Source organism: Magallana gigas, chromosome 10 (genome assembly GCF_963853765.1).
Source record: "Magallana gigas chromosome 10, xbMagGiga1.1, whole genome shotgun sequence".
Classification (NCBI taxonomy): Eukaryota; Metazoa; Mollusca; class Bivalvia; order Ostreida; family Ostreidae; genus Magallana; species Magallana gigas.
Genome location: NC_088862.1, coordinates 23140141 through 23153693, shown reverse-complemented (window position 1 = coordinate 23153693; position 13553 = coordinate 23140141). Strand labels below are relative to the sequence as shown.

Sequence of the window (13553 nt, the reverse complement as noted above, 5' to 3'; positions counted from 1 at the left end):
ACCTAAAATAATCGAAGTAGTTAAAAAACACCCTTGAACCTCAATTGGTAAACCCCAAGTCCACCGGATAGAGTGATCTCCCCTTTTTATACACATACGGAGCCCCCCGATGACCCAAGCGCTTCCCTAAGGATCACTGGCAGTCCCCGGCAATAACATAGACTAATGTATAAAATATAATTCAACAATTAAATTAGGTGATTTACACAACACATGACAAGTAAAATTATTGCAATTCATACAACAATACAATTTAATACAGAAATCGCAATAAAACCTAGTGCACAAAAGTTATGATTTGCATCGGGCGTGATATACTGAAATTCCATAACACTAATGGCGGTATGTAAAAACGAAAAGTACATGCTTGGAAAAATCATGAAAACATTTAAAGTGGAGTTTGCCAACGAAAATAATAGACCTGGAAGATTGAAATACAATCAAATAATCACGTTCATCTGATGCAGTAAGTAATAATAGTACAAATTATGATATCTCGCTGTGAAATGCAAATGGTAAATAAGGGGGACATGTCAAAAGTAGTACATGCATGTGCAATATCAAAATACAATTCTATATCGTGTCACAATCGTCACACATAGTTTAGCAGTTTTTTCTTGATGGAGTACTTTGTAAAGTCTGGAATTAGGGCTCGGTGACTCTGCATTCATGCAGGAGTCTACCGGCTGCACTTCACTCAGCCTGGGTTGCAAAATCTTCATTTGACTGCTTCTACGCTAAGCATCGCTTACTGTGAATATTCCATCCTTCTGCTGCTGTACGACGTCCTGAAACTCTTCTTTACTCAGCCTTCTTATAGGACATAGACACTGTACTGGGCTGGTGGTCCCTGTACTTTTCTGGCCCTTGTTGTGAGGAATGGTTTCTTTTTTGTACTGATGTCGATGCAGCCACTTTGGTCCTTTCTTTGGCATGATTTATATTGAACTGTACACTTGTAGACTTTCTAAGAATATGATGTTGTATGTGTTGCAAATTTTTAAGTATTGTAAACTTCCATACTGTTTATTTATTTTAGAGCTGCCATGTCTTCTAAGAGGAACCCCATCTTTGATGACTGATGGAAAAGCTTCATTACCCCCCATTGCTTAAGAACCCCTTATCTTAATCACTAGCCATTAATCAGTGACCACCGTTATCAAAGTTCCAAGGTACATTATTGAAGACTCTTCTGGCACTATTTTTTCCAGTCTCTGTCTTTGTCTTAGAATTAAAATTAACAACTTTTTGCCAATTAATTCTAATGTTTAAGTCAAATTCCTTTTTCCTAGCTAATTAATGTCTATTTATTCATGTTATTAGAGCTGAATTTTTTAAAAGCACATACACATAAACTCCAACAATTCAGGTTTCATTTCATTCCAAGCTCTTTTCACAACATCTCACTAATCAAATTTTATTTAGTTTTGAAAACATGTACTGTAGATGAATTTTAACAGAAATTTACTCCAGATTTCAGCAATCTGTTAAGAAGAGTTATCTCCTACTTTTTTAATCCCTTCCGGTCAAAAGTAGATTTTCATACACTAGCATATAGAAAATAGATACCTACTAGACATTTACTGCAAATTTCATGAACATTTAGTTGTCTTAAAGGTCGTACGCATGGAAATAGCCAATCGAACTGAACTTAGTCAATTGTAGTTCCATATATATAGAGACAATTTCTTTTCTTTCTTCCTTTTTTGGCACCTTATTTTAGGCCTATAGTATTGATTTTAATTTAGACCCATTGGCTAGGAGAATTATTACTTTAGTGGAATTGTCACACAAATTTCAATGAAACTATTTTTTTAGATGCGCATGATGCAACTTCCTGGATGGTGCTGAGCTTGTTTGTCAACATGTAGAACCTCCATGTACTAGGGGGTAGGTATGTTTACTCTCAATTACAGTAAAACACGCTTATAACGAAGTCCCAGGGACGTTCAATTTTACTTCGTTATATGCATAATTCGTTATATCCGTTAAGTTTACAACATGTAATACAGCCACGGGGAACGAAATTCACTTTGCTGTAAGTGTCAGTTCATTATAAGTGTGTTCGGGGGTAGGTATGTTTACTCTCAATTATCTCTCTTAGAAGCCGCATAATGCGTTATTTTTCTGATCTAAAATTTTTCTTGAAGCATTTAACTATAATTTCTCTTTCATGAATTATATGTTGAGAGTATAGTTAAATAATTAACTGAATTAAAGCTTTATAGTAACTTATAGTGAAATTAACTCCTTGTGTGAGACCTTAAGAGAAACATGTAACTTTTGTTTAAACTTCATTTTTTCTAATTTCAGGAGTTGTCTCCCTTGTTAAAGTTCAACAATGGCGCATAAACAATGCGGGATGCTGTCTTGTCACCAACGGTGAAATTTGACACCTGTATACCCGTATTTCTACCAATCGTCTCAGTCCTCTTTGCAGTGTACATCAGACAGGTAAGAAATTAAGTTAATGGAGGAAAGGGATAATGTACCTTAAAATACATTACATACAGTGCAACTGTTTAAAACAACTTACTTATCACTCAATTATTCAATAATCTTTTTAGATTTAAAGATTATTGATTTTGTTGATTGAAGTAGTTTTACTGTATTAATTAGAATCCAAATTAGAAGTGCATGCATTTTGTATCGTCTCTTCCGATACTTTTTCATCTGCTTGCTAGAAAAATATAATCACGGTGACATTATTCTGCTAATTATAGAATTTTTTTTCCAATACATGCAACAAAAATGTTGAAAAAAAATATGTGTTTGTAAGATTTTTAAACATAATCAAATATTATAGAATTTTTAAGTTGTAAAATTTTTTTGTCTTCCAATATTCTTGTTTTGTTTAATGAATTTAAGACACTTAAAAGCTTAGAATCTTTAACTTTCACGTATGTTTCGACAAAGACCTGAATAAAAGTAAATGACAAGCAAAATTTATATACTGAACTTTGAAACATCATTTAATATTTTAATCCTATGTTATTCTTAAACTAATGATATCACAGGTCGCCCACGATGGCCGGAGGTCTTTTCTCCATCAGTAGAGAATATTTTACGAAACTCGGAACCTACGACCCTGGAATGAATATCTGGGGAGGAGAAAACTTAGAACTGTCATTTAGAGTAAGCAGGATCCTGGTCATGGCACCAAATTTCTTTTTCTTGTCCATTCTGATATATTGAAAGAACATTTACAGTTTGTGATATAATTTAAATTCATGTTTGATGAATCTCAACTTTTTTCAAAACTCATTTTCTGTGATACTGTTTTATAACTGGTTACTATAAATTATTATGATATCATGACAGTTTGTTATGATTTTATTTTTCATTTTGAAGGTCTGGATGTGTGGTGGTAACTTAGAAATCATTCCATGCTCTCATGTTGGTCACATCTTCAGAAAGAGAAGTCCGTACAAGTGGAGGACTGGTGTCAACGTTGTCAAGAAAAACTCAATCTGATTGGCCGAAGTTTGGATGGACGAATACAAGAACTATTATTATGAAAGATTCAACTATGATCTGGTATGGAATTTTTAAAAAATTTCTTTTGATTTTTAGTTCCCTGAATGTGAAGCTAAAGGAGAATGATTATATGTGTGTCTGTTTGTCAGTTAGTCTGGCCCGCCCCTCTTATCTTAGCTTATTTTTTTCTGGATGAATTTAAGAACTGATTCAGAAATAGAAATTTTGGCAGCTTGTAGATTATGTTTTGGTTGTGCAATACTCTCAAAATTTTCAATTTGTTATGATTAAGACATTTTTATTTCACTTCGATTTATAATATATGTTTTGTTTCTACAGTTAGATTAAGAGTGTGAAAAGTGACATACTCTTGAATAACAAATTAAGGATATTCATCTGGAAAATAATTTGTATAATATGAAGTCAACAATAATCTAATTAAACAAATTTAGATGAATAATAGATAAATACATTGTTTTCCATAGGGAGATTACGGAGATGTCACCGACAGAAAGAAGCTCCGGGAACGTTTGCAGTGCCATAGCTTTGACTGGTTCGTCAAAAATGTCTACCCAGACCTGTTTGTTCCAGGGGAAGCCATTGCTTCTAGAGAGGTACGGAAGATAATATCATCATTTTATCGTCTCATCTTTCATTGTTTTCATGTTTTTTTTTTAATACAGACAAGATTGAAGTAAACAAAGAGCTAATCCTGTGCCATATTGGATATTTACGGCCCTAAGAAATAGACTTGCTTTAATTATACCCCCGCAAACGAAGTTTAGGGGGGTATATTGGTTTCACCCTGTCCGTCTGTCCGTCTGTCTGTAGACGCAACTTTGTCCCCCCTAAAGAATTTTTTATTACTGCATGGAACAGTTTGAAAATTTGTACATATGTTGAACACCATCTGAAGATGTGCACCTGCAATTTTTTTTGAGATCAGACAAGATTTAATGATTTTATGACAGTTTTCATTTTCCTTATTCTATATATTGTACACTAATGTTGAAAAGTAAGGGAGGTAATCCTTACAGATTTTATTAATTAATTAATAGAAAACACTCTAAAATATATTTATATAAATACATCCAGATGGAGATTTTTTGTCTTTATGTCTTAATTAATAAAAAAAAAAAATTTTTTTATAAGTATTCTATCAACTGACAATGCAAAGTTGTTGTTTGTCAGTGATAAATTCTTAGGAGCTAATAAGAACATCAAAGACAAGTGTGGCTGAATTCATTTGTCCCAAGGGAGCCATTATCTGAGCCATGGTTCAGATGGAGCATGTGTTTAGGGGAAATTGATAATCTGTAAAATGGGTGATGGTTTTTGGGCTATTATAAAACTGTTTCATGTAAACAAAAAGTTCTATCATTATAAGGAAATAAATAATTATATCATTTTTAATAAAGAAGTTAAACTATTTTTAGAGGTTGTTTAAATTTATTTGTCAAGTAAGTTGATGAAGTGACCCTATTGGGCATTAATTTAAATGAAATTCAAAATTACTGATATGATTGTAGTGTTTTGGTAATTTTAAAATTGTTTGTAATATTTAAATTTTCTTTTTTACATATTTTTACATAGTAGGGTAATTATGGTAATGTTTTGGGAGTTTATTAAATTTAACAAGTTCATCAAAGAAAATCATAGTCCTATGGGATCAATTTTCTGATATGGAGTTCCATTGTGCCATAGGAGAAAGTGAGGAAAATTTGAAACAACTAATTGCATGTGTCAAGACTCTTATTAGAAAGATATTGAAAGTTTTATCAACATATGAGCATTGCTTGGCTACCGGTATTTCCATTTACTGCAAAGGAAGGGGTTATTGTCATTTTGTTGGTTTTTCTTTAAATCAATTAAATTTAAAAAAAAAATATATCATCAGATACATACATTTGTAAATGTATTACTGTTATAGATATGTATTTACAGTGAAATTCTGACAATTTTGATATTAATTTTTCTTTGTTAACTAATTTTTTTTTTTACAATTCTAGAATTTTTTTTTTGTATGTGTTCCAAACCTTTATTTTTGTCCCATTTGAAATTAGCCTTGCGGGGGTATTAGTCCCATTAGGACAGTTCTAGTTTATGTTGCTATATTGAATTTCAATGTTGGATAGGTCAGCCACAACAGTACAGTTAATTTTCTCAAATGAAGAGTAACACGCATAATCAGGTTATTTAAAATGTTAGCAATACTATGATAATACTGCATAACAAACTACATATATTTAGCTTATTCAACACGCGTACCCACTGCCATTGAAGCCTAATATATTAGAAAATTGGCAATTTTAAAGTTTGCTTAAATTTTAACGTTTATTAGTTATGCATTGGTTACAGATCCGCAGCAAGGCCAAGCCGATGTGTATCGACAGTGCGGTGGATAACCACAACTACCACAAACCGGTCAACATGTGGCCTTGTCACAACCAGGGGGGCAACCAGGTGGGTGTGGTCAAATTCACAGATATTGATTGATTTATTGATTGATTTATTAATTGATTTGATTTGATAATTATCTTATTCAAGCATAAAGGAATACATTGAATTGGATTGAACAGCAGGCACAATGCCTATAAATGTTCTCTCCTAAAATTATTTTAAATTGATATGAATATGATTATTAAAATTAAAATTACAAATTATCTACTATTTATTGAAAATGGTTTTGTGAAAATAAATTGTCCTTAGTAGTACTTAAAATGCCTTTAAAAAAAAAAAATCAAATTTCAAGATATGTTTGGGACTTACCAATAATGTTATAGTTGAAGGGTATACACTAATTCAATGAAGATTTATAAATATTAAGAACAGTATAGTATTTGAAGTCTGGAGTGCAAGATTCTATGGCTTTTCAAATCCGACAGGAATTGATGATTTTATTGTATAATTGTAGTATTGGATGTTGAGTAAGAATGGAGAAATCCGTCGAGACGATGGATGCCTGGATTATTCTGGAGGAGAGAGCGTCATTGTTTATCCGTGTCACGGCCAGAAAGGAAATCAGGAGTGGCAATACAGAGAGGTAGGTCAAGGTCAAATAAAGAAAAAAAATATCATAATTTAATTACTGTGGAATCAATAAATTTAGTAGGGGGCCTTTTTTCATGGATTGCTTAAATTTTAAATATTCATGCATGGGGACTTAATTTCGTGTATTCTCTAAAACCTTCAACGAAAATATGGCTTATTTTATCCTAACATATAAATTTATGGAGGATGTTAATTCTTGGATGAGAGGTACCCACGAATTCCACGAAAATTGAGCCACCATAAAATCTTATGTTTCCACAGTTATTTGCAGTGACTTTATATTTGCAGTAACTTTAATCCTAGCTGCAGATCTGTAGCTCTCTGGTTGAAAAAATTCGGATAGACAAACCAGAGAGCTACAGTTCCAAGCGTTGTAAAAACCTCCGATTTACGCCGCCGTTTTTGTGTCGCTCGCTTCGGGAATTATATCCGACTTTAAAAGCATTCAACCGCCTAAAAAATTGGATTTTTTAATTAAACATATAGTTTACCCTAACTCTGCTTACTTTGTTTTCCTTTCAATGGTTCACAACGGCCATCCTTCGCCTTGGAATGTCATCGTTTTAAAAAACTCGCCTTATGACAGCCATGTTTACCTAGTAGCGAGATCTCGGGTGCGTCGATTTACCCAAATGGACCCAAATTCAAGCAGAAAACAATTATAATAAAATCCTCATAATTTAGGGAAATTTGGAAAAATAAAAGCCGAAGGTCCATAACAATAATTAAAAATTTTTAAAAAGTTGTTTTATTTTTATATAATATATATATTTATATTATTTGAATATAATTACATACATTATATACTTTTACAAATCGAGATAAAATGCTCATCTTTATTTTTCAAAAACAATTTTTAAAGATATACTGAAATAATTTTAATTATTGTTTTAGACCTTCGGCTTCTATTTTTCCAAATTTCCCTAAATTATGAGGATTTTATTATAATTGTTTTCCGCTTGAATCGCCATTTGGGTCGCCATTTGGGTCTTTATTTTTCTTAATAACGGCTAACCACCCCATGAAATGACTAAAACAAGTGATAATATTAGTAATAAGGATTTTATTATAATTGTTTTCCACTTTAATCGCCATTTGGGTTCATTTGGGTCCATTTGGGTAAATCGACGCACCCGAGACTCGCTACTCGGTACATCGATTTACCCAAAAGGACCCAAAAGAACCCAAAAGGACCCAAAAGACACCCAAAAGACACCCAAAAGGACCCAAAAGGAAAACAAAAGGACCCAAAAGGAACACAAAAGGAGTTACTTGGAACGATTTTATAAAGATTTTATATTTATTTTAAAAAATGTTAAAATTAAGAACTTTTTCTGTGTTTATATTCTAAAAGGAACACAAAAGGACCCAAAAGGAATTACTGGGAATGATTTTATAAAGATTTTATATTTATTTCGATAAAAATGTTAAAATTTATTATTTTTAGTAATGTAATTAACTAATTACTTATTATAAGTTGTTCCAATCAAATGATCGTGCATAATTGAGTTGATTAAAATATTCAATAGAATTTCATTAATTAAAACATGAGAACTTAATTATGAGATATTGGTGTTATAAAAGCAGGTTCTCATTTCACTTATCTCTCATCACACAAGTTTCGGACTGGAATTTGAATCACTTAGCCGATATAAGAAATAAGCCCTTGGCTTACATTTATTAATATTCCCAGATAGTTTTTTTTTCAACCACAAATTTATTTTTCTAGTAAAATTTTACTAAGTTGATTTTATAGAAAAAGATAACTGTTATAAGACCGGATTTTTTTTTTCTTATTTGAATTTTTTTTTGTCGCTTGGTATTTTCAGATTTTCATCATGGTTCGCCGTCAGACTATCAAAAAGAAGAACGAGTGGCCATGCGGTGCGTGCAAAAAGAACTGTTTACGTTCTTGCTTGTTCTGTGCCGTTTGTTAAAAAATGGTTTCATAGTGATTGTGAAAAAGTGAGCAAAGAAATTCTTAAACTTCTATCGGATCAGTAATTTCTTACGTCTATAATATACATGAAATTGATGGATGTTTAATAAATAGTCAGTAACATCTTAAGAGAATGAATGTGAATATTAATGTGAATATTAATATTAAAATTTAGAAAAGTCAGCCTATTAAACTTTATACATAATAATGAAATATCTCATTAGATATTTAACAGTTCAAATTGTCGACTCCGCATAGCCCATTAATATCAATTATGATATAATTGTATGTATAAAGGAGGGCTACCCATACACGTGCCGTTAATTCTTAAAACAACACAATGATTATCTTGTTGTTTTAATAATTTAACTATAAGCAGCTGATAAGTGATATGGCTTCTCCCAATTATTTCAGTCAATTCAATTCGTAATTATTCTAGCGACCAACCTCTTAAGTAGTATAAGAACACTGTGTCAGTTTGATCCACATGCGATAATGACCAAGTTCGATTTAACTTATTTATCAAGAAATTCATTTTTTATTAATAATTTAGATGACATATCGGAACTTTGGCTTTTTGTTTTTCCAAAAATACTAAATTTTGGCTCTTAAAATGGATGGCCTCCACGTGGCAAGAGCTGGGCAACGTTATCATATTAACTACGTTTGAATGAATAAAACGTGCTTAGCTAGCTCTACACTTCAGATTTTTTAATTTTTTAAACAACTCTCCCCCAAGTAGATAATATTTAGTACATTTATATTGTAAATTATGGCATTTAATGAACGTTGGCTCCATCAATTAAAGTGGGGTGAACAGTACATGTATTCATGTACATTCCTTTTCACACATGTAACTTTCATGAACAGGACAACTCCATTTACCATGCCAACACACAGAAGTGCATGGAGACCAGCGTGGACGGACAGAAGCTGACCATGAAGACCTGCACAAGGATAGACAGACAGATCTGGACCTGTAGGAATTATATAAATTCTGTCATTCAGAGAATTCTGTGATTTTTTGCCAAACATTCCTGCCCCATTGTTGTTGATTTTGCTCAGAGAATCACAAACTACACAAAAAGTTGACTTTAAAGTCGATAAAAGTATATACTTGTTTGTTAAAACTATCTTAAATTCTATATCTGTGTTTTAATTGTGGGCTACAAAATATTTTAGCAAATTATTAAAAGCATTGTTTTTCTTGTTGAAGATTGTTCATGCATGTGTATTTATTTATCACACTTTTTTTTCTTAAAAGAATATTTCTTCAAATAGCTTCAGTATTTTTTCTGTATATCGGTATCTTGATGGACACAATATACTAACATAGCCTTATCTTGAAGTATTGTTCAATGTATAACTGGTAAATAATGCAGACATGTTAAGATCCAAAAAGGAAGTACATGTATATTTATATTTTGTTGTTTTTTGCAATCTTAAACCAATGACTCAAATTTTAGATAAGAATAAGTATAAAATTTCTCTCTGGCTATTGACCTTTTTAGCAGCAAAAATACCCCTTTATCTCCTGAAAATTCCAGTTAAACTCACAATATGTGATCTTCATTGGTGGTATTTTTCAAGTGTATGTTTTTGGCATTTAGCTTGGTTTTGAATATGAAGTCAAATTGACTAATATTTTATTGACTTTTAATTCTTTTTGACAAGCCTCTATGAATAGATGAAGGAGAAATCCAGATTGTCAAACTTCTAGCAGAAAGCTTGCATTTCTTATTGCATAGACCCAGCTAAAGGTCTTGGACAGTTTTGTTGTAGAATTTTAGGGGTCCAAGCTTTAAACATCCCTTTATCCAGCCTTTATTTGCAAAAATTAGGCATATATATTATATTAAGGACATGCCATCAACCTGAGGTCAAACTGTGTGTCTGCTTAAAGCCTTAAGTATAGAAAGAAGTCTCCTTTATACGATACATTCCATGTTGGTTTTTTACTTTGTGTATAATGAAGAGTATATATTTACTTTGATGTTGTTATATGCTATTGAATAATGTGGAACGTGTTTGGTTTTGTATATTTTAATGTATATATATGTAAGAATTAGTATTACATACTTCTTTAATCAGTACCAATGAAATCCAATACCCATTGTGTTATATATGTGATTCTGTAGAAGTGGGCGACTATTTGAGATAATTAACTTAATTGGTTATTTCTTGTTTTTTGTTTTAGAATGTATGTATTAATTTGCATATGTTACATGTACTAGAGGCTGTGTCCTGTATGTGTATTCTGACCATATATGACTGACCAGATTATATAACCCCCCTCCCCCTCCCTCTCTCTCTCTCTCTCTCTCTCTCTCTCTCTCTCTCTCTCTCTCTGTCCTTCTCTCTTCCCTTTTTCTCTCTGTCTCTGTTGAAAGGAGAGCAAGAGCCAACATAGGTAATGTTGAAAAATCATAACTGGATACCTAAATTATCTGTCACCTGTTTTCTTCAGTCTGCTTGGTTTGGTTTAGAATTTGTTCTGTTTGCTTTACACATGTGGTTGATCTGCAAATACAAGTTAATTGGAATACATGTAATCAATTTTGAAGCACATTTACATACGTTTATCCATCAAACACCTTTTTTTGTTTACAACAATCCTACTTAAGGAGGGTGGGCGGTTAACAAATTATCCATTAGATCTGTTCCAAAAAAAGTTTATGGTAATAGTATATTTTTGGCTAATAGCCATTACATTGTATCTAGTGAAACAACAAATTATCTATCAGAAATTTCTGAAACAATTACCTGTATTATAATATTTTTGACTTATAACTATGATTTAGTGAAACAAAAATTCAAATCTTTTAGCTCTAAAATGTTAATATTTTGCCTAATTCTCTGTATAGAGCTCTTTGTTTCAAGGAGATTATTATAGTCTAAAAATGGCAACGACCATCTAGCCCTACTTAATGAATTTGGAACTTATGACATTGCTTTAAAAAAGACAATATCCTCAAGCTGTTAAGCAAGATCATTCTGATCAGCATGTGTGAAATTAATATGAATGAATCTTCACGTTTGTTTTTTTAGAAATAGTAGAGCAGTTAAAATGGCATTCTGATTTTTGTTTTAAATATGTATAAACTGGTAGTATGTGTGCATGCATGAGAAGATCTTTTTGTTTTTTAAATTTCTCTCTATTCTGAAGCACAATCCATGATACATTCATTTATTATAATTGTTACTTAGTAACAATTTTATAATCAGTTTTCATTATGTATTCTTCATTTCAAGTCATATAGAATGACTGAAAACTAAATCTGTTTCTTCTATATGTCATTATAATCTCATGTATTATCCTTCAAATTTACATCTTGATTTTTAAATAAGTATTGATTGAAACTGTATTCTTTTTTTTTTCTCTTTCTAATTTTTTTTTAATAATTGTCTATATCTACATAATGATGTTTCAGTATTCTTTACTTTTCAGTATATTAATTAAGACTAGAATATTTGATATTTTTCGCTCTCAAGTCTTGTTGATGTTTCATAAAAGAATACATTATTAACTGAAAATGTATAATTAAATCTGCTTGTTTTCTTTTATCTTGTCTTTTATGGTATATACCATATGTTTCAAGTATATATATGTATCTAATCAGGTGCATCAATATAATTGTCAGAATTGAAAAAAAATGCATTGGCTGTAGTATATAAATGTAAACCTATCTATTTATTTTATTTTTCAATGTCAAAAAAGGGGGAGGGGTCATTTAGATGTATATGTATGTATCAATTCTAGTGCACATCAAAAAAGGATAGAAATGCAATAAATATGTGCACACTTGTATAAACTTGTCAGAATTGCAAGTCTGTAAAGAGTTTCTTCAATTCTTTTTTTAATAATGTGGTATATACATATACATGTGTATTATATATAAAGATTAAACTGGTGGTGTATGACTGGGGAAGCGAGGGCTGGTAACCAGCCAAGTGTGCCTTAATAAATTCAACTTACAAATGATACTGGTGTTTTGTTTTTTGGTTTTTTTTACAACCGAATGGAAATCTGTAACAAAACAGAACTGTTACATATCTCTATATTCTGCACGTATGTAACATGAAAAATAGGGCAACAAACAACCATTAACTGGGGGGGGGGCAAATTAAAACAAGATAGATGCATGATAGGGTAGTGACTAACTATCTCAAAAGGTAAATGTAACGTGAAAAATAGGACAACAAACAACCTGAAATGGGGGGGGGGGAGGGGTAAAACAAGATAGACGATGTAGAGATGAAGGTGTAACTAAATAGGAAAGTGACCATCTCAAAATGTAAAGTGCGAGTCAGATAGTGTAAAAGGGGGAGATAGTTTGCTAGTGGCAAGGATTGCTATCATGCAATTCCATGACTACCACTCAAGAACAAAGTCCATGAGTTTTGCACATCCTTCATATATGTTCATTTTGACCGGGGGAGGGGTGGGTACACATATGACCAAATGGGGACAAAGGAAATGAGAAAAAAATGTATCGACCTTGACATTAGAAACAACTCAAGGTCACTGCACTCTTCATGTTAACACTGTAGATGAAGAATGAGTCTCATAAAAGGAAGAGAAAATATTCTTGGACAAGGAATTTGAATGGAAAATTCATACGACCTTGACCAAGTGACCTTGACCTCTGGCTATAGAAACTTCAAATCCTTTAGGTGATGTGTGTATTTTTTTTACTGTTTGAGCCAAATAGAGATAAAATATGCTCCTGGCTAAGTTCAACCCAGAGATGTGATATGACTGGTTCAAGGGCATTGTACATTTGTTACGAAGATAGCTGCAGATCTGTATACTAGCTCTTTGGTTGAACAAATTCAGATAGACAAATCAGTCTGTTTCTCCGATTTTTTTCAACCAGAGAGCTACACATCTACAGCTATTACGAAGAGACACACTGTTGGTGAAGTTTGAGCAACACGAAATGGCTATAGAGGTGACAAATCTTTACATCTTTATGTAAAGGAGATTTCTGTGTAATGTTTGGTTGATATTGTGATCATATTCCAAAAATATATGTATTCATTTGTACAACATATTAAACATTACGTTTTAAAAGTCATAATCAGC

General features: G+C 31.9%; 1 protein-coding gene and 1 long non-coding RNA gene across 2 annotated transcripts in view; both read left to right on the top strand.

Annotated features, from left to right (window-relative positions):
* Positions 1 to 2450, top strand: part of LOC136272158 (uncharacterized) — a 61654-nt gene extending 59204 nt beyond the window's left edge. The window contains exons 5-7 of the long non-coding RNA XR_010710106.1: positions 1040 to 1172; positions 1819 to 1890; positions 2314 to 2450. This is a non-coding gene — a long non-coding RNA (uncharacterized lncRNA). The remainder of the gene's footprint in view (positions 1 to 1039; positions 1173 to 1818; positions 1891 to 2313) is intronic.
* Positions 2451 to 3599: 1149 nt separating this feature from the next.
* On the top strand, positions 3600 to 8541 carry LOC136271994 (polypeptide N-acetylgalactosaminyltransferase 5-like). Its single transcript, XM_066072645.1, has 5 exons — positions 3600 to 3617; positions 3963 to 4091; positions 5836 to 5940; positions 6392 to 6520; positions 8358 to 8541. Exons 1-5 carry the CDS (start codon positions 3600 to 3602, stop codon positions 8463 to 8465), a joined length of 489 nt encoding a protein of 162 aa, XP_065928717.1. The 3' UTR covers positions 8466 to 8541.
* The last annotated feature ends 5012 nt before the right edge of the window (positions 8542 to 13553 follow it).

What these genes read in the sequence shown, in the direction of transcription:
- LOC136271994 (XM_066072645.1), top strand. An exon ending in ACAACCAGGGGGGCAACCAG is followed by an intron (nt 5,941 to 6,391) that starts GTGGGTGTGGTC and finishes GTATAATTGTAG; the next exon opens with TATTGGATGTTGAGTAAGAA. An exon ending in AGGAGTGGCAATACAGAGAG is followed by an intron (nt 6,521 to 8,357) that starts GTAGGTCAAGGT and finishes TGGTATTTTCAG; the next exon opens with ATTTTCATCATGGTTCGCCG.